Genomic DNA, 23,172 nt, shown 5'->3' with positions numbered 1-23,172 from the left:
GGCGCTCGCTACTTTCCTGTCGAGAATGCTGCGTCACACTGATAACGCGCATGCCGTTCGTGACTGGGAAGTACCGGGCTCGCAGCGTTAAAGAAAGGAAACGCGGGCAAGACAGATGACGATTATCGTTGTGGGACAAGATACGCTCCAAAGGGTGCAAACTTTTTTTAGAGTGAAGAGTGTAGGCAGAAGTACACCCTTTATGGTGTATATCTACCATACAACGATAATCGTCATCTGCCTTGCTTGCATTTTTTTTCTTGAAAACCCCGCGCCCGCTGCTTTCCCGTTGGGAATGCTATGTCATGCTGATAACGCGTATGCCGTTCGTTACTGAGAGGTACCGGGCTCGCCGCGGTAAAGAAAGGAAATGCGGACAAAGCAGATGACGATTATCGTTGTGTGACAAAAGGGTGTAATTTTGCTTAAGAGTGTATACAAACTCGACCCCACTCGCCCACTCCGCAATGCCGGCAGGCCTACAAACAAACGCCTACAACACGCGCAAAGAAACCGTCTCCGTAGTGCCTAGGCAAAGTATCTTTGCAAAAGCCATGCAAAAGCCCCCAAATTTTCTCTCTCGCGCCTGCGCACAAACGACTTGCGATCCCTGAAATGAGCGTCTCGTGCTCGCATGTGAAAACTCTTACTTGCGCATGCGCGCAAACGTCCGGCGGCTCCGCAATTGCCACGCCCCACTGTTGGGTTGTTTGTGTATCGGCCCGGCGGCGCCACTTAGCTCGCTACGTTTAAATTTCGTCTTTCGTTATCCTTTATTCTATGGTTATCTGCCGTAGTCGGAAAGCGTGCGCTGCATGCTTTGGCTGGCGTGGGCAGTTTCGTCGCTTTCGTGGCCCTCGGTAACCGTGTGCTAGCGCCCCGCGATGTTTTACCCGCTCCACGACTACTCGCATCGCTCGTGCATCGTGCAGTGGTGCAGGAATACTTCAAGAACGAGTCATGCAGTGTTCTTCCGGGTGCCTAAAGACAACAGGTGAGCGCGCAGTTGGCTTTCCTGTTTTCATTTGTCCTAATCAGTGTGCGCAATCATGCATAGCCGCGGTCTTGAGTGAGGCAACAGTTAATAATCGTAAATATGGTTGATTTGAAAAGGGCAAAGATGTTGCTGTAAGCAGCGAACATAAACCACTTGAGACGTACTGCTTAGCTTCACCTTTGCGTCTCGCATATAACGAAGTGCTTGGTTGTGTGCTTTGCATTTGCCTCCTGCTGAGAACTAGCTATCGTTTAAAAACGAATTTCTGAGCCTCGAAGTAGATATGTCACAACTTATACTGCACCGAGAAGACGAAACGAGTTCACTTATGCATGATCCGACTGCACACTTTAACTCGTTGGAATTTATGGGCTTCACTTTTCTTCAGGATGGAAGCGTTTCTAGAGTACGCTGGGAGGACAGACCTCATGGGTTTGCCCAGAAAAAAGGTCTACAATTACAGAATCTGTTCGGCGCACTTCACGGATGGAGACTTCATGGACCCGGCAGAAACCAGGCTCGTTTGGTCAGCCGTGCCATCCGTGAAGGCGCCACATGAGCTGTCCGAGTTTAAAGGTAGGTGATAGTAACAGGTTTAAACTTTTTCAGCTAGACTATATATACGTGAGCCTTATCTTACACTGCACATTAATAGCAAAGCTTTCTCGCACCATTGTCATTTCATCAACTGGAAAAAAAAAAAGAAGTGTCGGCCTGCTTTGAAGGTGCACTGTGTTTGTAATCCACTATGTGATGAATGTGTATTCTTCGCTCAGGAAACTCCATATAAAGAATAACTCTATTAGAAAAGCAACAATTTATTTGAAACATTAGCAATAGACATTGAGAAAATAACTTAACATGTGTCCTAAATTCAGAGCCCATCACTTGTCTAAGTATTTATAGTCAGATACAACTTTAGAAAAAAGGGGAGGCCCCGCCCAGATGACCGAAGTGCAACAGCTGATTGCCTCCGCGACTAAAATAGTCCCGCTCGAAAAAACGTGCTCGTGAAATGCGTAATTCTCGGCATAAATAAAGACTTTTGTATTTTGATGACTGGTTTAGTAGAGCTCTCATGTGCGACAGCACATGCCGGATAGCGACAGAAAAATTGCAAGTGACAAAAGTAGAAAGAGCAACTCTGCATGGCTTTTGCACTTGTTTACACGTACACGGCATATCTACTACTCATTTTCCAAGCTTAAAATGAATCAGTTGCTATTGAAAAAGTACTTATATAAAACAATGCATTTATCGCAACCATCACAAACCTGGGGAGAGAATACGGTCGAGGCAGGAAGGTACAAAAGTGCTTTGTTCATTATTTTAAATAAATGCTCTTGGTTTTAAATAGCAAAAACGTATATTTTTTGTTTGTGTTTTCACAATTTCACAGCACGCATTCTACAGCTTGCGCGTGCAGTGAGCACTGGTGGACAGCAATCAATCGACAGTGCTACACAACGCTCGAACACCGTCGCTAGACGCTCGGCTACCTCACTGCTGACAATGATCGTTCATGCTAAGCTGACATCGACAAATCTTTGCGTTGAAGGCTTCTTCTGCAAATATTCTCTGTTGAGACACTCGTAAGTTTGTTTCATGCACGCACACCTTTCTGATTTCTCCTGAGAATGGTTTTGCTCCATCACTTCACCCCGTCCGACGAAAAACGCAGTGACACAGTACACGAACACACCCGCCGCTAACAGTAGGGATCAGTCTTTAGAAAACTTTTCTCGTCGTAACTTCACTCGGGAGCGAAATAAAGCAACATGGAACAAACGCACAGGATGTGTGTTTGTAGCGGTCACCGTTGGATCCTGTTTTCAGGCAAAGCGTGCAGCGCCAGCGATGCTCGCTGCAATGTCCCTTCGCCGGATCACGGCTCAGAATAACGCACGCGGCACAAATGCCGCATCGTAAGCTCATAGTAATATTTCCGGCATGATAGACCATCACAAACAGTTCTGGAATTCACTCTGACAAGGGGCTGAAGCACACAGCTGATGCGACCTCGTCCAGTACGAAGCGCGGGCGGCCACCTCCTCTGTCGGCGGGCTCACCGGCCGTTTGGCTGATGACGTTAGTCCAGAGTGCGCGCCCATTGGTGGGTGCTTGTGTGCTTCTGCCTTGGAGGAGTAAACGCCCCCTTTTTTCTAAAGTTGTATCCAACTATAAACAAATGAAGCTGGTGACATGTGCTATTATTCTGGAAAACTTAGCAGCATATTTTGCACTTGTCCTTGCCAATCTCTCATTTTTGCTGTTGGTTATTCAATAACTAATGTGTGAAAATGTGACTCAATAGCTGACCTTCTGTATAAATTTTTCCAGATGATGCTGCCAGCCCTGCTCCCCTGCTGGAGCTGAAACCTGAGCCAGGAATGTCTGGGCTATACAGAGGTGGGCACATTGTTGCAGCACATTACATAGCATAAGCATACATTTAGTACTTTAACAGCCGTAATCCACAAAACAACTCGGCGTGGGTCCTCAATTTAGAGCTCGTCTTATATGCAAATGCTGTGACTCAAGACGTAGTAAAATAAAAGGTGTTAAGCACTTGAAAAGACGAGAAACAAAAATTATGATCCCAACACAAGCACTAGCCCTCGCATTGCGTCCTTCCTTTTCATTTCTGTCTTTTCACACACTTTTTACCTGTTTCTACACTTCAGCAACAAGACTGAACGTCAGCACAGTGCTGATGCATCTAAAGCAGCCAATCTGTGCTCCTATTCCTGCCAATTTTAGAAGTATATTGTGCACTTCCCACTGCTAATCGCCAGTGTTTGCTGTTGCTTATGCAATAACTAATGTGTCAAAATGTGACTCAATAGCTGAGCTTCTGTATAACTTTTTCCAGGTGATAGTGCCAGCCCTGCTCCCCTGCTGGAGCTGAAGCCTGAGCCAGGAATGTCTGGGCTATACGGAGGTGGGCACGTTGTTGCAGCACATTACATAGCATAAGCATACGTTTAGTACTTTAACAGTCGTAATCCACAAAACAACTCGGCGTGGGTCCCAAATTCAGAGCTCGTCGTACATGCAAATGCTGCGACTCAAGACGTAGTAAAATAAAAGGTGTTAACTCTTTCGCTACCATGGGAAAAAGGGCAGTTATTACTAGGTGGAAGGAAATATATTTTGGCGGCTAGGCACTAATGCCTTATTTACATTGTTTGGTATCAAAATGTAGCTAAATGAATTTCCTATTCAATAATATATATGTTGCATATACATATATTTTTTACACAAGGTTATGAAAAAACTTTTATAATGTAAAAATTTATACAGTGAGCATATCGTTCTGCTTGAAAAAGGTGCACAACTTTAAAAATATCGATAGTGAGAAAATTTGAAGATATAAACTTTGTAGCCTATTATGTCCTAAAGAGATGACACAAGTTTCGGAAAGTTTTGCAGAAAACTGTTCTTTCCACAAAAAAAGAAAGTTAGCGTGGTTGGGTGGCATGCCAATTTCAAAAGCAGTCCCTCGTCGGGATGAAACACACACACCGCATGGCTCACGGAAAACTGCCGTCTTCATCTCTGCTTTGTTTTTCTCATAGCAGAGCTTGCAGTTACGGTGCTTTTTTCGCACCTGGGGCTTGTTCTCAGACTTCTTTGGAGGACGTGGAGGGTGACTTTCGTCCATCCCAAAAATCTGGTTTACCAGCTCAATTCGAAATGCAAGCTGGCCAAAGCCTGTCTTTCTAGAGAGCTCTTCTGTCTCGGCGTGATTCGTTCGTCCACACACAAATTTCGGTATAGCTGAAGAAGCTGACCTGACACGTCATTCATATGCTGCAGTAGATGTGCGATCCTGTGCAGCTTGCCATCGCGGACCGGGTCAGTCTTCTCTGGTTCCATGACACTGAGAAAAGCGAGGAACGAAAAAAATCGGCTCCTGGGCATAATCTTTGGAGGAATGAGGCCCAAAAATAATGCTGAGGTATTCCAGTATAGATGGAGGTGAGGCAGTTCCACAATTCGTATGTAGATCAGGATTCCGATGCATTGCATTACTGCACCAGGACTGAAATTTTTTCGTGAGCTGTCCTTTTCTGCGTAGGTCTGCGTCTCTAAAATATGCGTCCACGCATATTTGTTTGTGTTTTCGCATATAACGTTGGTTAGCTTCGCAGTGAAAAATAATTGTAAGACATCGACGGCCCGTATGAAATGCCGTGTGTTACTCCGGAACGCGCCGCCAACTTCGACCCCTGGGTTTCTTCTAGGGAAAAACTGTACGTGCTTTACAGCTGCTGGTAAGGAATCTGCTAATCGCCGGCGTTTGCTGTTGCCTCTGCAGTAATGAATTTGTCGAAATGTGACTCCAATAGCTGAGCTTCTGTGTAACTTTTTCCAGATGACGCTGTCAGCCCTGCTCCCCTGCTGGTGCCAAAGACTGAGCCAGAACCGTTCGAGGTATACGAAGGTGGGCACATTGTTGCAGCACATTACATGGCATAGTACCTTAACAGTTGTAATCCATGAAACAACCCAACGTGAGTCCTAAATTAAAACTCTTAGTACATGCAAACGTTGGGACTCAAGACATAGTAAAATAAAGGGAATAAAGCACTTGAAGAGACGAAAACAAAAATTATGTTTCCGAAACAAGCATAACCCTCGCATTGCGTCCTCCCCTTTTCGTTTCTGTCTTCTCAAACATTTTTTACTTGCTGCCATGTCTCAGCAACATGAACGTCAGCACAGTGCAAGTTCCTTCTAATGCAGCCAACCTGTGCTCCTATTCTTGGCAATAATATAAGCATATTTTGCACTTGCCACTGCTAATCGCTGGTGTTTGCTGTTGCTTATGCGATGACTAATGTGTCAAAATGTGACTCAGTAGCTGAGCTTCTGTATAACTTTTTCCAGATTGCACTGTCAGCCCTGCTCCCCTGCTGGAGCCAAAGCCTCAACCAGAACCATTCGAGCTATGCGAAGGTGGGCACATTATTGCAGAACATTACATAGCATAAGCACACCTTTAGTACCTTAACAGTCGTGATGGAAGTCTGGGGTAATGCCTACAGATTGTAAAACTGCAGTAGTAGTGCCTTTTCTAAAACCTGGTACTAAACCCGCAGCATCCCCTAGCAGCTACAGACCCATTGCATTAACAAGCTGTCTAGACAAATCCTATGAGAGCATCGTAAACATCAGACTCACATTCAACCTTGAAACAAGAAGCCTAATAGACATGCACCAGTGCGGATACAAGAAAGGCTGCTCCACCACTGACCATGTCGTGCGACTAGAACATGAAATACGCGACACGTTTTAACAAACAACACTGTCTCGTGGTTTTCTTTGATTTAGAAAAGGCGTATGATATCACGTGGAGATATGGAATTTAGGGAGAGCTGGCTGACCTGGGAATTCGTGGCAGAATGCTAATTTGTCTATGGGATTTCATGTCAAATAGAACATTTCAAATACGTCTCCGCATAATACTTTCACGCACATTTACACATCATCATCATCATCATATGTACTTTATTTCTCGTCTGAGCGAGGGGAGACTGGGACTAATGGCACGGAAGCCTGACAGAGGTCCCAGACCCCACGGTTACAACAGCGGTTAAAATTGGTACAAATGAATACACATATAACGTACATACATTTCGCACAAGAGATCATAATTTCAGTGACAAAAATTATTACAATATTTGTTCATTAAAACCAGTAAGCCGCATAAACATTAGCACCAATTCTATCAGTATGCACTCTTTGTTAAGTCATACATGCCTACACACAGATGCAATAAAATGAAAATGTTAATAATTGGTGAAAGCAAATGTCATCGGCGAGTAATAATGGATTAAGCTGTCTTTTGTAGGAGCTTTCTGAAGCACTAAAGTTTAACAGTTCTCCTACCTTGTTTACTATTTCTGTCGACTGATATATGAATGTTTGTTTACCATAATTTGTTCTTGTTTTCGGTAAGTGTCTGGTATTGCTGCGCAGTGAATAACGAGGTATTTCATCGCTGTCTATTTTGGTGAATAATTTTTGTTTGTGTGTGGTCATCAGAAGTTTCTTATAATATATTCTGTCTGCTCGAAGAAGGGAGTAGCGTTGAAATAATGGAGCTGTTTCAAGGTCTACAAAACGGCCATGGTAATTGCAGTATATACGAAGGATTCGTTTCTGTAAAAGAATTAATTTGTTGTAGTTTGTTTTTGAAGTTGTACCCCAAACCAGGACCCCGTAGCAGAGTTTAGAGTAAAGGAGAGTATTGTATAACTGTTGTTTGAGCCAAAGCGGAATCAGCTTTGGCCTTTGGCGACAGATTTATAAAGGTCATTGCATAGCAGCCTTATATGCGAACTCTAAGATAAACGTTTGTCAAACCAAACGCCTAAGAATTTTTGTTCTTGGACATGGTTAATTGCTGTACCATTGTAATTAATGTTAATGTCATTAGGTACGTTCTTGTTACGAGCCCTGAATAAAATGTGTGTTGTTTTTGCAGTATTTAATTCTACTATTTGCACTCAACCAAACTGATAAGTGATTTAGATACGCATTAACACTGATAGAAAGTTCAGAAGTGTCACTGGATGTAAAAAAAACAAGTTGGTATCATCGGCATACATTGCCAAGTCAGGTGAGTTGGGTATTCGTACAATATCATTTACATAAATTAAGAACAGTAGTGGGCCAAGTTTTGAGCCCTGAGGTACACCCTGTTTTATAGGCAAAATGTCAGAGGTAATAGAATTTATCTGAACAAATTGGCTTCGATTCGTTAGGTAACTTATTAAATCATTAGCGACGCTGCATATTCCGTAGATTTCTAGTTTATGGAATAATATTTTATGATCGATTGCGTCGAAAGCCTTCTGCAAATATAGAAAAAGGCCAAGTGTAACCTGTTTTTTGATGTTCTCAATTATTTTATCCTTGATATCTAGAAGGGCTTGATCTGCTGACTTATTCTTTTGGAAACCATATTGGTACTTTGAGATTACACTGTGTTTAGTCAAGAAAGACCACAGCCTGTCAACCATGACGCTTTCGAAAAGCTTTGAAAATACATTTAAGACCGAAATTGGTCTGTAATTTGAGACTTGATCTCTCGCACCACCTTTATGGATTGGTGTTATGCAAGCGGTTTTTAGTGCATCGGGAAAGATTCCTGAAGATATTGACAAATTAACAATATAAGCTAGAACAACACTTATTTCGCTTGAGACATATTTGATCGGCTCCGGTTGAATTCCGTCGGGTCCGGCTGAGGCTGTGATCTTTATTTTGTGTATCAGATTTTGCATCTCAACGCTATCTGTGCGTTGTAGAAGAATGGAGCTGGTCACCAATGGGATGTCGATTGCATGAACCACTCTTCTTTCGCCTCCCCTCGATGTACATGAACCAGCCTGAACGAAATGTTCGTTCATGCTCGTCATTTTACTTTTGTGCAGTAATGATATCTGGGACACGATACTCGACTTTCTACTTGTTATATTATTCACTGCTTTCTATATAAGTTTCGGTTCATTACGTATGCTAGAAAACAGTTGTAGATAGTAATCTCGTTTAGCTTTCTTCAGTTTACTTTGTAGGTGATTTCTGAACTTTTTGAATGTCACCAACTGTTCTTGATCACGTTTTTATGAAAAGGTGGTACATCGCATTTTTCTTTTTTATGTCATTATAGAAATGACGGTTTATCCAAGGTTTTCGTACTTTCTTATTTCTGCTACGTTCATATTGTAGCAGGAAAGCCGATTCATAAGAAGTTTGTATGCTGGAAAGAAAAATGTTGAAAGCTGCGTTAACATCACTTTCATTGTAGAATGCCTGCCAGTCTATAGCTACAATTAATTCCCGAAAGTGTTGTAAGAAAAATTATTTATTATTCGACGATGACAAGGTGTCCGGGTAGCGCGAATGTTAGTCGAATTGGTTAAAGAAAATAGGGGTAAATGGTCACTTATATCACTTGTAAGAACACCGGCAAGTACTTCACCTTCATTTAAGTTTGTAACACAGATGTCAATCAATGTGGCACTATTCTCTGTAACTCTGGTTGGTAACTTAATGTGGTTTGTGCAGGCGTGGCAAGCTAGAATTGATTTCAGATGCCATGCCCACGTGTCATGTGACCTCATGTCTGTTTATATCTCCCATGATTATCACATGAAAATGGCATTCCACACGGTTGCACTCTGAGCTTGACAATCTTCATAGTCAAAATGAACTCTGTTAATAAGATCATCCCATCATCTGTTATGCACTCAATATGTGTTGACGATTCGCAAGTGGCTTGCCGCGCCTCAAGCTTACCCACCTGCGAAAAACAATTAGAAATAACGATAAGTAATCTTACACAATGGGCTGACAAACATGGTTTCTGGTTTTCAACGCACAAAACTGTTACAGTTCTCTTTTCCCAGAAGCAAGGGTTACACTGCAGTCCAGTTCTCGCATTAAATGGTACAAAGCTGCCGGTCTTAGAAGACTACAAATTATTAGGCGTAACTTTTGAAACAAAACTGAACTCCCTGGCCCACAGTAACACAACTAAAATTAAAGCAAATAAAGCACTAAATAACCTCAAGGTTCTATCTCACAAGCACTGGGGATCTGACTGAACATCTCTGCTATGTATATACCAGTCCCTTGTACGTAGCATGCTCGACTACGGTAGTATAGCTTATGGTGCAGCTAGGCAGTCCTACATTAAACAACTTGATCCAGTTCATAATCTCGGACCCGCCGTGGTTGCTCAGTGGCTATGGTGTTAGGCTGCTGAGCACAAGGTCGCGGGATCGAATCCCGGCCACGGCGGCCGCATTTCGATGGGAGTGAAATGCGAAAACACCCGTGTTCTTAGATATAAGTGCACGTTAGAAAACCCCAGGTGGTCTAAATTTCCGGAGTCCTCCACTACGGCGTGCCTCATAATCAGAAAGTGGTTTTGGCACGTAAAACCCCATAATTTAGTTCATAATCTCGGCCTACGACTGGTGAGCGGTGCCTACAGAACATCGCCTGTCCAAAGTTTATACGTTGACTGCAATGAGCCTTCCTTACAGCACCTCAGACCAGTACTTACACTTTGCTATGTACTGAGAATTCGGCCATCACCACAACACATATGCTACAACATCGTAACACAGTGCAAATCACGGGTACACTACACAAATAAACCAAACATGATTCAACCACTTACGTCACGAAGAATGCTTTCAGACTTGTGATGTTCCTCATGAAGTCCTGCAGGTTGCCGAAAGGCCACCAAGATTGCCTCCGTGGGGCAATTTTACACAGCTATCTGACTGGACACTAACACATCCAAAGAAAAGACATTCCACAAGAACACATAATACAAGAGTTCTGAGCTATTCAAGAAAAATATGAAAGCTATAAGGAATTCTATACTGACGGCTCTAAAACACAAGAATACGTAGGTGTCGGGATCGTAGCGAAAAATTGGGAAAATAGCATTCGGATAAATATTTTTTTTCAGTCTTTACCGTCGAAGTTTATACAATATGGATGGCAGTTAAGAAAATTACTACCGACAAGCAGAAGAATTCTGTTATTTATACCAATTCGTTATGTACCCTGAGAGCTCTAAACTTAAACTCCGCATCTGAACCCCTGCTTGGCGATATGGTCTATGGATATGGATATGGCGACATGGTCTTTAATAAGAAATACGGAGGAACCGTACGATTCTGCTTGGTCCCAAGCCATGTTGGGATACCAGGGAATGAAGCAGCAGGTAGAAGCACATCCATGGCAGTGCACAAAAGCATAACTCGCATAACACTTCCATACAAAGACAGTACCCAAGTGATTCGTAAGGCCCTAGCATCAAAACGGCAGCAAGAATGGAACTCGTACCTAAATAACAAGTTACATATGACTAAACACCTGCTTGGCGAGCGTAAATCATGCAGTTACCAAGAACGGTTCTATGAGGTGATGTTATGTCGACTTCGAATTGGACACACGCATCTAACACACAATTTTGCATTTCAAAAAGAAAACCCACCAACTTGCTAGAGATGCCATAAATCGTTTACAGTAAACCACATCATTACGTCATGTCCACGTACTGAAACACAGAGGTGGAAACATTTCAACAATTTGTATCACTTGGATGTACCTTTACACCCTGCCTTAATATTGGGCGATGAGCCGCTAGTGCCATTCACTAACTTGTTAGAGCTTTAGATGAAACTGGGTATTTGCATAGACATTAAGATAATGCAGCTATTGCTGCCTTAACATTGGATCTTGTACTGTCCTGTGACTGGCGCAGCATGGCCTTAGTCGCTTTTGCGCCATTAAACTCTAATTAACTAACTTAACAGTCGTAATCCACGAAACAACCCAACATGAGTCCTAAGTTCAGAGCTCGTCGTACATGCAAACGGTGTGACTCAAGACATAGTGAAATAACACGTGTAAAGCGTTTGAAAAGACAGAAAAAAAAAAAAAAATGGTCATCCCAACGCAAACACTAGCCCTCGCATTCCTTCCTCCCTTTTAGTTTCTGTCTTTTCAAACACTTTTTACCTGCTGCCACACCTCAGCAACAAGACTGAATGTCAGTACAGTACAAATGCTTCTAATGCAGCCAACCTGTGCTCCAATTCTTGGCAATTTTAGAAGCGTAATTTGCACTTGTTACTGCTAATCGCCGGCGTTTGCTGTTGCCTCTGCAATAATGAATTTGTCGAAATGTGACTCGATAGCTGAGCTTCTGTGTAACTTTTTCCAGATGACGCTGTCAGCCCTGCTCCCCTGCTGGAGCCAAAGCCTGAACCAGAATCATTCGAGCTATATGAAGGTGGGCACATTGTTGCAGTACATTACATGGCATAAGCATACCTTTAGTACCTTAACAGTCATAATCCATGAAACAACCCATTGTGAGTCCTAAATTCAGAACCCATAATACATGCAAACGTTGTGACTCAACACAGTAGAATAAAGCACTTGAAGAGACAGAAACAAAAATTATGATCCCTAAACAAGCATAGCCCTCGCATTGCATCCTCCCTTTTCGTTTCTGTCTTTTCAAGCACTTTTTACCTGCTGCCACACCTCATGAACGTCAGCACAGTGCAAATTCCTTCTAATGCAGCCAACCTGTGCTCCTATTCTTGGCAATTTTAGAAGCATAATTTGCACTTGCCACTGCTAATCGCCGGTGTTTGCTGTTGCTTATGCAATAACTAATGTGTCGAAATGTGACTCAGTAGGTGAGCTTCTGTATAACTTTTTCCAGATTGCACTGTCAGCCCTGCTCCCCTGCTGGAGCCAAAGCCTGAACCAGAATCATTCGAGCCATACGAAGGTGGGCACATTGTTGCAGCGCATTACATGGCATAAGCATACCTTTAGTACCTTAACAGTTGTAATCCATGAAACAACCCAACGCGAGTCCTAAATTAAAACTCTTAATACATGCAAACGTTGGGACTCAAGACAGTAAAATAAAGGGAATAAAGCACTTGAAGAGACGAAAACAAGAATTATGATTCCGAAACAAGCATAGCCCTCGCATTGCGTCCTCCCTTTTCGTTTCTGTCTTTTCAAACACTTTTTACTTGCTGCCATGTCTCAGCAACATGACTGAATGTCAGCACAGTGCAAATTCCTTCTAATGCAGCCAACCTGTGCTCCTATTCTTGGCGATAATATAAGCATATTTTGCACTTGCCACTGCTATTCGCCGGTGTTTGCTGTGCTTATGCAATAACTAATGTGTCGAAATGTGACTTAGTAGCTGAGCTTCTGTATAACGTTTTCCAGATTGCACTGTCAGCCCTGCTCCCCTGCTGGAGCCAAAGCCTGAACCAGAATCATTTGAGCTATGCGAAGGTGGGAACATTGTTGCAGTACATTACATGGCATAAGCATACCTTTAGTACCTTAACAGTCATAATCCATGAAACAACCCATTGTGAGTCCTAAATTCAGAACCCATAATACATGCAAACGTTGTGACTCAACACAGTAGAATAAAGCACTTGAAGAGACGGAAACAGAAATGGCGATCCCAACACGAGCACTAGCCCTCGCATTGCGTCCTCCCTTCTCGTTTCTGTCTTTTCAAGCACTTTTTACCTGCTGCCACGCCTCATGAACGTCGGCACAGTGCAAATTCCTTCTAATGCAGCCAACCTGGGATCCTATTGGCAATTTTAGTAGCATATTGTTACGTAGGTACGTAGGAAGACGCCGACGAAAAGCTATATACAAGTATATTTACAAGGCAATACGCCACACTTGGCCAAGAGGCAACAGCCCGCGCTAGCCTCAAATCGCCGTCATCGTCTTCACCCTGCTCACCTCTTTGTCATCGCAAATACTGTTCTGTTGCACTACCCCTGGCGGCAAAAGCGCCGTCCTGGAGCGACTAAATGCCGGACTTGGAAGCAGTGTAGTAGGCCTTGAGCCCACTGGGCTTCTTCGATTTTCCACTTCTGGCTACCTGCGGGCTGCCAGAGCCAGCCAGAGCGTCTTCGTTTTTCTCGGGTTGCTCCGCCCACCGCACGATGCACTTTCGCCGGGCATTCGTTTTGCTTGCAAGTTTGCAATCTTGCAAGTTTCTAGGTGTCATAATCGACAGGGACTTGTCATAGAGCCCTCAGGTATCATACGTGAAAAAACAGTTGACAGGCATGTGCCACACGTTTAAGTTTTTCACTGGCAAGACTTGGGGAATGTCGACAAGTGGTATGCTAGAACTATATAGGGTACTTTATCTCAGCTTTCTGCGGTACAGCTTGCCAGCAATAACCAACACAGGCAAAACGAATCTGTGCACGATACAAGGTGTTCAGGCTCAAGCGCTCCGGATATGTCTAGGCCTGCCTCAGAGTGCATCAACAGTAGCAATCGCTAGAGACCACCTTGTCAAGCCCCACATTGAAATTGAAGCGCTGAGGACCCTTATGAGGCATCTTTCCAGTACTCCTTGCCACCACCTAGCCTCTTTACCAGCGTACAAACCACACACATCTTTCAGCCAGACGATAACCACACATGATGAATTATTGCCAGCTTGTTTCACTCCAGCTGCGAAACTTTCGATTCCTCCATTGTGCCTCACTCAGCCAAAAATCAACCTCACAATACCTGGCATCATGAAAAAAATCTGATCTATCGTCGCCAGCCCTCAAATGGCTCACGATAAGATTTTTGTATGAGAACTACCGTGACTCCACGCATATCTACACTGCTGGATCTGCCCTGCCAAACAGCTCTGCTGCGGCAATCGTGGTACCAAAGAAAGCTACAGCCATCAAATTTGAAACGACTCACGTGACATCATCGACGGCAGCAGAGCTCGCAGCGCTCTTTACCGTCCCCCATTACATCGGTGATGAACCGCCACACAAGTGGACGATCTTCTGCGATTCAAAGGCGGCACTGCAGTCTCTACTATCACCTTTACGGCACGGCCCACACGAACAGCCAGTATTTCAGATTACAGAGGCTATGCACCATGTAAGTGATGCAGGCCATGAAATAACTTTCAAGTGGCTTCCAAGTCACTGCGGCATTATCGGCGATAAACATGTCGATCAAGCTGCCAGTTCAGCTCACACCAAGGACCACCACGTGCCAATACCACTTCCTAGAACTGATGCAGCACGGAAGCTCAGCCTGCTTGCTCGCCAGTGCACCTCGTCGCAATGGAATGAGCCACACTTCAGGAATTCCCGACTATGCTTCCTTGATCCCACATTAAGCCTTCGAGGCCCATCAAAGCTTCACTGTGGAGACGCCATGCTTTTGTATTGACTGTGGTTGGGCATTGCTTTTACCAAAGTCTGTGTGTTTTGCATAGTGACGGCCGACACAGCAACCTGTGACCACTGCGGCAACGAAGAATCGATTGGCCATATTTTGTGCGACTGCCCGCAGTACAGTCCACAGAGGGAATCCCTTCGCCACGAACTGGATCAGCTGGATGACCAACCACTATCGGAAGAAGGAATGCTACACCATTGACAGGAGCTAACTTCACAGAAGAAGGCCGTGCAAGTGCTACTGCGCTTCTTGCAATATACCGGCCTTTGCGAACGTCTCTAGCTGGAATGCCCTTTATGTGTCTGTGTGTGCAATTTTTTTTTTTACCCTTACCTCTCTGTCCTCTTTCTAACCCCTATCTCCCACCTCAATGTAGGGTAGCAAACCGGAGACTAATATGTGGTTAACCTCCCTGCCCTTTCTCTTCATCTCTCTCTCTCTTAGTACTTTAACAGTCGTAATCCATGAAACAACTCAGCGTGGGTCCTAAATTCAGAGCTCGTCATAAATGCAAACGTTGCGACTCAAGATGTAGTAAAATAAAAGCTGTAAAGCATTTGAAAAGACGGAAACAAAAATGGTGGTCCCAACACAAGCACTAGCCCTCGCATTGCGTCCTTACTTTTCGTTTCTGTGTTTTCAAACACTTTTTACCTGTTTCCACGCTTCAGTAACAAGACTGAACGTCAGCACAGTGCTGATGCATCTAAACCAGCCAACCTGTGCTCCTATTCTTGGCAATTTTAGAAGCATATCTTGCACTTGCCACTGCTAACTGCCCGTGTTTGCTGTTGCTTATGCAATAACTAGTGTGTCAAAATGTGACTTAGTAGCTGAGCTTATGTATCACTTTTTCCAGATGGCGCTGTCAGCCCTACTGCCCCTGCAGGAGCGGACACCTTAGCCACGACAGTCCGGGCTGTGCGGAGGTGGGCACATTCGACAGCTTTAGTTTATCGTACGCAACTTATAGCGTACGCTGTACGCTAAGTGTAGCTTGCACTAAGCAATGCACGTTTTCTACAATTTTAGTTGGCCGGCGATATCTTCGGATCTCAGAGGCCATATGCCGTCGTTGCGGCTATTTCCCGCCTGTAGCGATCGGTGATGCTGACATCTCGAATGTTTCATTCGTTAGGCTTCGACTCGTTGGAAACGAGAAGCGATCTCGAAATCACCACGAGGTTATCCATAATACTCTGTTGTCGAAGTGGCCTGAGACAAAGCGAAAGCCGTTTACACAATCATTTGCTACGAATTTTACAAAAGCAACGCCAAATTCAATTCGAAGTGGGCAGCCGGGACCGCCGCCATGTTTCACGCAAACAAGGTTGCAACTGAAGACATAGTAAAATAAAGGGAATAAGGTACTTGAAAAGACGGAAACAAAAATGGTGATCCTAACACGAGCACTAGCCTTCGCATTGCATGCTCCCTTTTCGTTTGTCTTTTCAAACACTTTTTACTTGTTGCCACGCCTCAGCAACAAGATTGAATGTCAGCACAGTGCAGATGCATCTAATGCAGCCAACCTGTGCTCCTATTGTTGGCAACTTTAGAAGCATACTTTGCACTTTCCACTGCTAATCACCTGTGTTTGCTGTTGCTTATGCAATAAACAATGCATCAAAATGTGACTCAATAGCCGAGCTTCTGTACAACTTTTTCCAGATGATGCCGTCAGCCCTGCTGTCCTCCTGAAGCTGAAGCCTGAGCCAGGACCGTTTGGGCTATACAAAGGTGTGCACGTTGTTGCGGCACATTACTTAGCATAAGCATATGTTTATTACTTTAACAATCGTAATTCACTAAACAACCCAGCATGGATCCTAAATTCAGAACTAGTCATACATGCAAACGTTGTGACTCAAGACATAGTAAAATGAAAGGTGTAAAGCACTTGAAAAGACGGAAACACGAATGGCGATCCCAACACGAGCACTATTTTTCGCACTGTATCCTTCCTCTTCAATTCTGTTTTTTCAAGCACCTTTTGCCTGTTGCCACGCCTCACCAACAAGACTGAACGTCCGCACAGTGCAGATGCATCTAATGCATCCAACCTGTGATCCTACTGTGGCAATTTTGGAAACATATCTTGCACTTGCCGCTGCTAATCGCCTGTGTTTGCTGTTGCTTATGCAATAACTAGTGTGTCAAAATGTGACTTAGTAGCTGAGCTTCTTTATCACTCTTTTCCAGATGATGCTGTCAGCCCTGCTGCCTCTGCAGGACGGACGCCTTAGCCAGGACAGTCTGGGCTGTGCGGAGGTGGGCTCATTGTTGCAGCACATTACATACCATAAGCATACCTTTAGTACTTTAACAGTCGTAGTCCGCGAAACAACCCAGCTTGGTTTCTAAATTCAGAGCTTGTCGTATGTGCGAAGGTTGTCACTCAAGACATAACAAAAGGAAAGGTATAAAGCACCTAATTAGATGGAAACAAAAATCACGATGCCAGAATGAGCACTGGCACTTGCATTGTGTCCTCCCTTTCTTGTTTCTCTTTTCAAACACTTTTTACCTGCGGCCACGCCTCAGCAACAAGACTGAACGTCCGCACAGTACAGATGCTTCTAATGCAGCCAACCTGTGCTCCTATTGTGGTAATTTTATAAACACATAGAGTAAGCTTAGGTTTAAGACCTGTTTTTGGGAAACCTGTTCATCATGAGTTCTAATTACTCCAACAGAACATTGCCAAGGCACGTAAGTTTACGTATCCTCCATATACAGTGAAACATCATTAACTGTAGTTGGCTGGAGCTCGGAAAAAGTATGTACTAAACGGTAGTGCTGCTTAACCGAAATAGCATGAGATCGCCCCCTTACCTGTCAAACGGAACACGGCAAGAGTGCGATGAAAGGGGAAAGAACATGCAGTATTTATTTACTTCGCGTGACAAACATGTTATTTTCTTTTGATGCCACGGCGGCCTAGCAGTGACGACAGCGGCGTCAAACTTGCTGAAGCTGTGAGCCAGCTTTTCAGCCCGCCCCCTCTTCTCGGCAAATGCTTGCATGGCAGATTCCTCGTTGGCGTTGCATATTCTCCGTGCACAGACGCGGTAGTATTGCAGAAGTCGCGGGACACTTTTTCATTGAGGAGTGCTGCGATGATTGCATTTATGAGACTGACGTAATGTGCAGCTGCTGCCACTGTCTGGCCTGAATCGCCTGTGCTGTCGCTTTCTGTGTCGTCCTTATGACTGTCGCTAGGTGACACTTTAGCAACAACAGAGGCAACGATAGTGAAAAGTCGGCCCTCGTAGCAGACATCTCTTCGCGGTCGCAGCATTGCTGCCGAGCAACTTCTTCGCATTCCAAATGCCACACACCGTAGTCAACAGTAGACCCATGTCGTGTGCCAGCGCCGACTTCTCGCATTGTGTTCGATAGCACGAACAATGTCTAATTTTTAATCTACGCTAAGCACCCGGCGTCTTTTTTATCTGAGTTTCGGCATGATGCGAGTTCTCGCTTGCACGACGCCACAACGCTCTCTACGAGACGTTCATTTTTGGGATCGCCAGTCGTTGGCGCGAGTAAGAGCAGGCGTGAGAGAGAAAATTTGGGGGCTTTTGATCCTTGAGTATATGACTCTGCCTAGGCACTACGGAGGAGGTTTCTTAGCGCTTGTTGTATGCGTTAGTCCCTAGCCACTAGCCATGCCGGCATTGGGCAATGCGGTCGAGTTTGTTTACGCTCTGCCGCTGGCTGCCTGCGCGGTGAGACAGTGGGCATGGGCGGCCCATTTCGTAATCGCTGTGTCTGAAGGGGCAAGGCTCTGACTGGTGTTATACGTCGAGAGTTGATTTTTTCGTCCTGACGATAGATTGGATTTCTTACAAGCACTGCTCCAGGAGGGTACATGTAACTGGCAGACGGAGGCCTCAGGAGAGCACCTGAGGTTATAATAAAGCAGGCGGCACAGAATCTTCACGGCACCCAAGGGGTAGCGGGGGCATCAAAGCTGGAAGCAGGGCGGCCCGTGGGTTGGGTCCACAAAGGACGAAACATGCCAGGAAGTCTTCGCATAATAAATTGGCGGATAGCCGATCTTATACACTCCTGGCACGCGTAGACCTTGGTGAGCCGAAATAATGACACGTCGTTACAATTAGTAAAAAACACGACTGAATATATTTATGTCCAGCCGCCAACTTGTGACGCTAAGTTCAGTGCTACCATGCCCCGCGACTTCTGCAACACCAGTCAGAATTTTGCCTGTGAAGGTACGTCGGACAGAATTTCTAGTGCCTGCGGTGCTGCTGCTGATTCAGTCATCGTGCACCAGCAGCCTTTCAGCCACCTGCATTCAGCCGTGGTTGCTAAGGCACTGTGCCTTCTAGATTTTCAATATATGCGCTCCGGGCTCTACTACGGTAGCTACTGCTCCCACAGAAACATTTGTGATGTTATTTACAAGGTACGTTGCCGTCAGGCGCGAGAAAGCTATGATCCGCCACGACTGACTTCGTACGAGTGCCGTAGGTGCGAGACAGTCTGTCCGACCAGCAGTTGCCAAATCGGGCGACAGTGCCTGCTGTTTCACCTATTTTACCAGGCCGGCAGCACGCCTAGGGACAAATGCTTACAAGAAATCTCCTCTGTAGTGCCTAGGCAGAGTAATCTATTCAATGAGCAAAAACCCCCAGATTTTTTATCTTGCGCCTACGCACAAACGGCTGGCGATGCCTCAAATGAACATCTTGTACGCTCTCTGGCACGGTGCCGAAATGGTGTTGATATGGCTTCACGCGCAAACGCACAGGGCGCTTGGAGGCCATTGTGCTGATCTCTAAGGCTTGTTCTGCCGAGGCACTGCCATGCTTGCACGACAAAAAGTGGGAACACTACATATTAACCGATACATACGCAATAAGCTGGTACGGTTTATGCAGATACAAAGTACGTTATGTTCAATGGCCGCTGAGTCGGGAATTTGACATTACTACTTTTAAAACGAAACTACTGTTTAAACGGGTACGGTTTAATGAGCTTTTACTGTAGCAGTGCACGTGTAAGTGGTACAGTCTTCGTGGGCAAACATCACCAGTTATATAGTACGAGCTCCCCGTTATTGTAGTCAAGGCAGTGAAGTAATGCTTAAATTGATGTTGCACCCGTAAAATACCCCTGGACTCCCACATCATAAATTACGAATGCAATTTTTCCTCAAATATTTTCCATGTTTTCCTTTACAAATTACTGTTTAGTGACCTAGGTTGAGCAAGACCCCTAGAATAGGAGCTCTTTAACACAGATAAAGTGTTTTGACTTCTATAAATCTGCACATTATGACAACAATGCACTACTCTTGCAGGTACACCTTCACTGCGTGGGCGGAAATAAAAGCTGTTTAGCCTTCAAACGGGGAGAAGTCTGAAGTGGAAAGCAGACTCTTGCAGGTACCAGAGAGGCACACAGTTGCCAAAGCATAGGAGTCCTAGGGTTACCGAAAGGGATGCCATGGAAATCCTAAGGTCATGCCTGACTCCACAGTTCTACAAGCTTGTGAACAGTCAGGTCCTGCTCCATGGCCGCAAAATGAATTGTGGCCAGGTGGCCACAGGAAATTAGCGTGTCCTGAGCACATTCTTTGATAGCCCGGTGGCATACAGGCGCCTTTCCAAAGTGCTTGCTTTGCCAACCTCAAGGTCTCTTTGGAAGTGGCTTTCTGAAGTGCCGCTGACAACTGGAATTATTCGTAAAGTAATTGATGTACTTAAATAAGCAACCACTGATTGGCCGTTACTGGATCGGGTCTGTGTCATCACGTTTGATGAAATGTCTCTGCGACAAAACTTGCTGTGTGACACCAAAAACGACATTGTCATGGGCTTTTCAGACAATGGCACTGAAAGGACACCCAAGTGTGGCAAACCAAGCCTTCGTAGTCCTCCTTTCTGGAATTTCTAAACCATGGGTCCAGCCTTCGGTGCTTGCAGTGGCACAAACCAGACTGTATGCTCCTGACATCAGGAGGCTGCTATTTGCCTTAATTGAACAGCTAAGCACAATTCAGCTGTTCGTTAAGGCAGTGGCGTGCTATCAGGGGACAAGTAATGTCACACTTTCAGAGCAGTTAAACGTAACTCCATATGAACCATTCTTCGAAGTGGGTGGTCACAAAGTTCATTTTCTGTTTGACTCTCCACACCTTATGAAGTGCACCAGAAATAACCTGCGTGCCCCCCAAAACTTCTCATTGACACACACTATTGAATGGAAGCACATTGTGGAGTTATACAAGAGCTCTGATCCAATTAGAATGAAATTGGTGAGAAAACTGACAGATGACCATATCTACAAGAGGCCTTTCAACAGTTTGAAGGTAAAGTTTGCCGCTCGGGCCCTAAGCAAGTCGGTTCGGTGTTGGTGGCATTGACAGCCATGATTGCTCTGGGGAAAATGGATGGGACTGTGAAGTCTACAGCAGAATTTATTGATAGAATTGACAAGCTATGTGACTGTCTCAACAGCAAAAGCATCACTGCCAGGCCTGGCACGATGGACTGTGCCATCAGTGCCGACTCTGGTCATGTGGAGTTTTTGCAAGAGGAAGTCAAATGGATCAAATGCTGGAAGCTTGACAGCCCTAGACAGCCTCGCACAATTCGTGGCTGGCTTGTCCCCATCCAGGCTGTCCTCTTGCTGTGGAAAGACCTCTGCCAAAATTTTGACTTCACTTTTCTCCTGGCACGCCACCTGCAGCAGGACCCTCTTGAGAATCTTTTCGCCACTTTGAGAAGGAATCTTGGCTGTAATGAAAATTCAAATGTGTTTCAGTTCATTCCTGCTCTGAAACATACTTCTTTTGGGAAGCTAAGCAACCTGATGTCTCGTGGGAACTGTGAAATCGGAGACACCCATTTATTGGCCTAAGTAATGGATGGTGCTGCTGCTGCACCACCGCTCGTTGCTGAAGAGGCAGAGGTGCCAAGCTCCTGCAAGTGGTGATATTCTAGGTGCCGAAGAGCAGAATGCACTGTACTGCTTTATGGCTCACCTCGTGCAGCAATTTCTTAAACGTCCTGAGGAGTGTGTTTGCAGCCGTTTTTTAGGCTTGGGGAGGAGGCATTAGTAGGTTCCCATCAGTTTATGGCCATGCTTCAGGCTAATGGTAAGCCAGGAGGACTCTTTGCCGGCCTGATACAGCCTTCCGAACATCTCTTTGGGGCGGTTAAGAATATAGGAAGAGATTTTCTAGAAAACATTGGTGTTGTAGCTCATCTGCCGCGTGTTGTACATGTGCTAGAGAAAAAACTGAGTGACAGCGTTTCCCAGGCACTGTTTTGCTCCACAAGCTGTTGCACCGACTTCCTCCAACAGTTTTGTAGAGCAAGGCTACTGCTTCATATAAAGCACGTAAATCGGGTCCTATTAAAACAGCGGGGAAAAATCATCCGCTAAAATCAAACTGCAAAAGCTGCAAAATTAAATTTTCTTAGTGTACATATTCTGCTGAAACATTTTGTGTGCCTACCTGATAAAGTGAACGATTTTTCATTATGTCATTGATGTCTTCATTTTACATCCCTTATCTGGTCAGCAGCCTCAATCATAATGCAGTGTCATGGGCTTTGGCTGAAATTGCAGTCGATTCTTTTTTTTCTTTTTCATATTTTTGGTCTGTGGTTCTTCCACCAGTTTCATAGGTTGCTCATATTCTAAGTTGTACTAATTCAGTTATCGCAACATGTCTTACCTGTAGTAATTAAAATTATCAGAATTTCTTGTTTCTCTTTGCCATCAGCCATGGTAATTATTGCAGCAGAAGGCACATGAGTGATGGTGTTGGAAATTTTTTTTTTCCACAGTTAAATGGCCATGCTGTATATATTTCCATGCCACTTTGTGTGTCCTCAAATAAACTGCAAGTGGCAATTGCACTTGTTCGTTTATCCCATGACGTTGCACTACAACACCGTAGCTATTCAACACTGCAGTGGCTAATGTAAGCTCTTGTTCTATATATGGGGAAAGGTGATTTCCATGTTTTCGGTCCACTGAAAAAGCTGGCAGGACAGCAGTTCACGTGCAACAATGAAGCCAAGACAGCAGTCCAACGGTGGTTCCACAGTCAGCCGGACAAAATCTACCACATGGACATCTCAAATTTAGTGCTCCGATAAGACAAATGTCTGAACCTGTGTGGGCACTGTGTGCGAAAATAGTTTAAGGTACGAGGGGCGCCTGAAAAGTTCGTGGCCTGACCCGGATGTAGTGACCGTGGGTCGAAATTTTGCAGTCAGTTCTCAACATAGTGTCTTTTGAGGGACTACTTGAGTATGCCATCACTCTTGGAGTTTCGTTATTCCACTTTGGTGGAACGTTGCTTCCTTGTCCTCCAAAAGGTGTTTTAC

The 23,172-nt window shown here is 44.7% G+C and overlaps 1 protein-coding gene and 1 long non-coding RNA gene across 2 annotated transcripts; both read left to right on the top strand.

Annotated features, from left to right (window-relative positions):
- The first annotated feature begins 612 nt into the window (after nucleotides 1-612).
- On the top strand, nucleotides 613-12,897 carry LOC140213979 (uncharacterized). Its single transcript, XM_072285181.1, has 9 exons — nucleotides 613-994; nucleotides 1,386-1,573; nucleotides 3,338-3,406; nucleotides 3,870-3,938; nucleotides 5,376-5,444; nucleotides 5,891-5,959; nucleotides 11,757-11,825; nucleotides 12,267-12,335; nucleotides 12,794-12,897. The coding sequence occupies exons 1-9, from the start codon at nucleotides 885-887 to the stop codon at nucleotides 12,895-12,897; spliced, it is 816 nt and encodes a 271-aa protein (XP_072141282.1). The 5' UTR covers nucleotides 613-884.
- Nucleotides 12,898-15,657: 2,760 nt separating this feature from the next.
- Nucleotides 15,658-22,710, top strand: LOC129381469 (uncharacterized). Its single transcript, XR_008609644.2, has 4 exons — nucleotides 15,658-15,729; nucleotides 16,472-16,540; nucleotides 17,003-17,071; nucleotides 20,130-22,710. It is a non-coding gene; the product is annotated as an uncharacterized lncRNA (long non-coding RNA).
- Nucleotides 22,711-23,172: the final 462 nt, after the last annotated feature.

The sequence above is a fragment of the Dermacentor andersoni genome, chromosome 11 (assembly GCF_023375885.2).
Source record: "Dermacentor andersoni chromosome 11, qqDerAnde1_hic_scaffold, whole genome shotgun sequence".
Taxonomy (NCBI): domain Eukaryota; kingdom Metazoa; phylum Arthropoda; class Arachnida; order Ixodida; family Ixodidae; genus Dermacentor; species Dermacentor andersoni.
Note: the sequence above shows the minus strand (reverse complement) of the source record. Positions and strands in the feature narration are given on the sequence as shown.

What these genes read in the sequence shown, in the direction of transcription:
- LOC140213979 (XM_072285181.1), top strand. Translation starts at nt 885, where the DNA reads ATGTTTTACCCGCTCCACGACTACTCGCATCGCTCGTGCATCGTGCAG. An exon ending in CGGGTGCCTAAAGACAACAG is followed by an intron (nt 995 to 1,385) that starts GTGAGCGCGCAG and finishes ACTTTTCTTCAG; the next exon opens with GATGGAAGCGTTTCTAGAGT. An exon ending in ATCATTCGAGCCATACGAAG is followed by an intron (nt 12,336 to 12,793) that starts GTGGGCACATTG and finishes AACGTTTTCCAG; the next exon opens with ATTGCACTGTCAGCCCTGCT.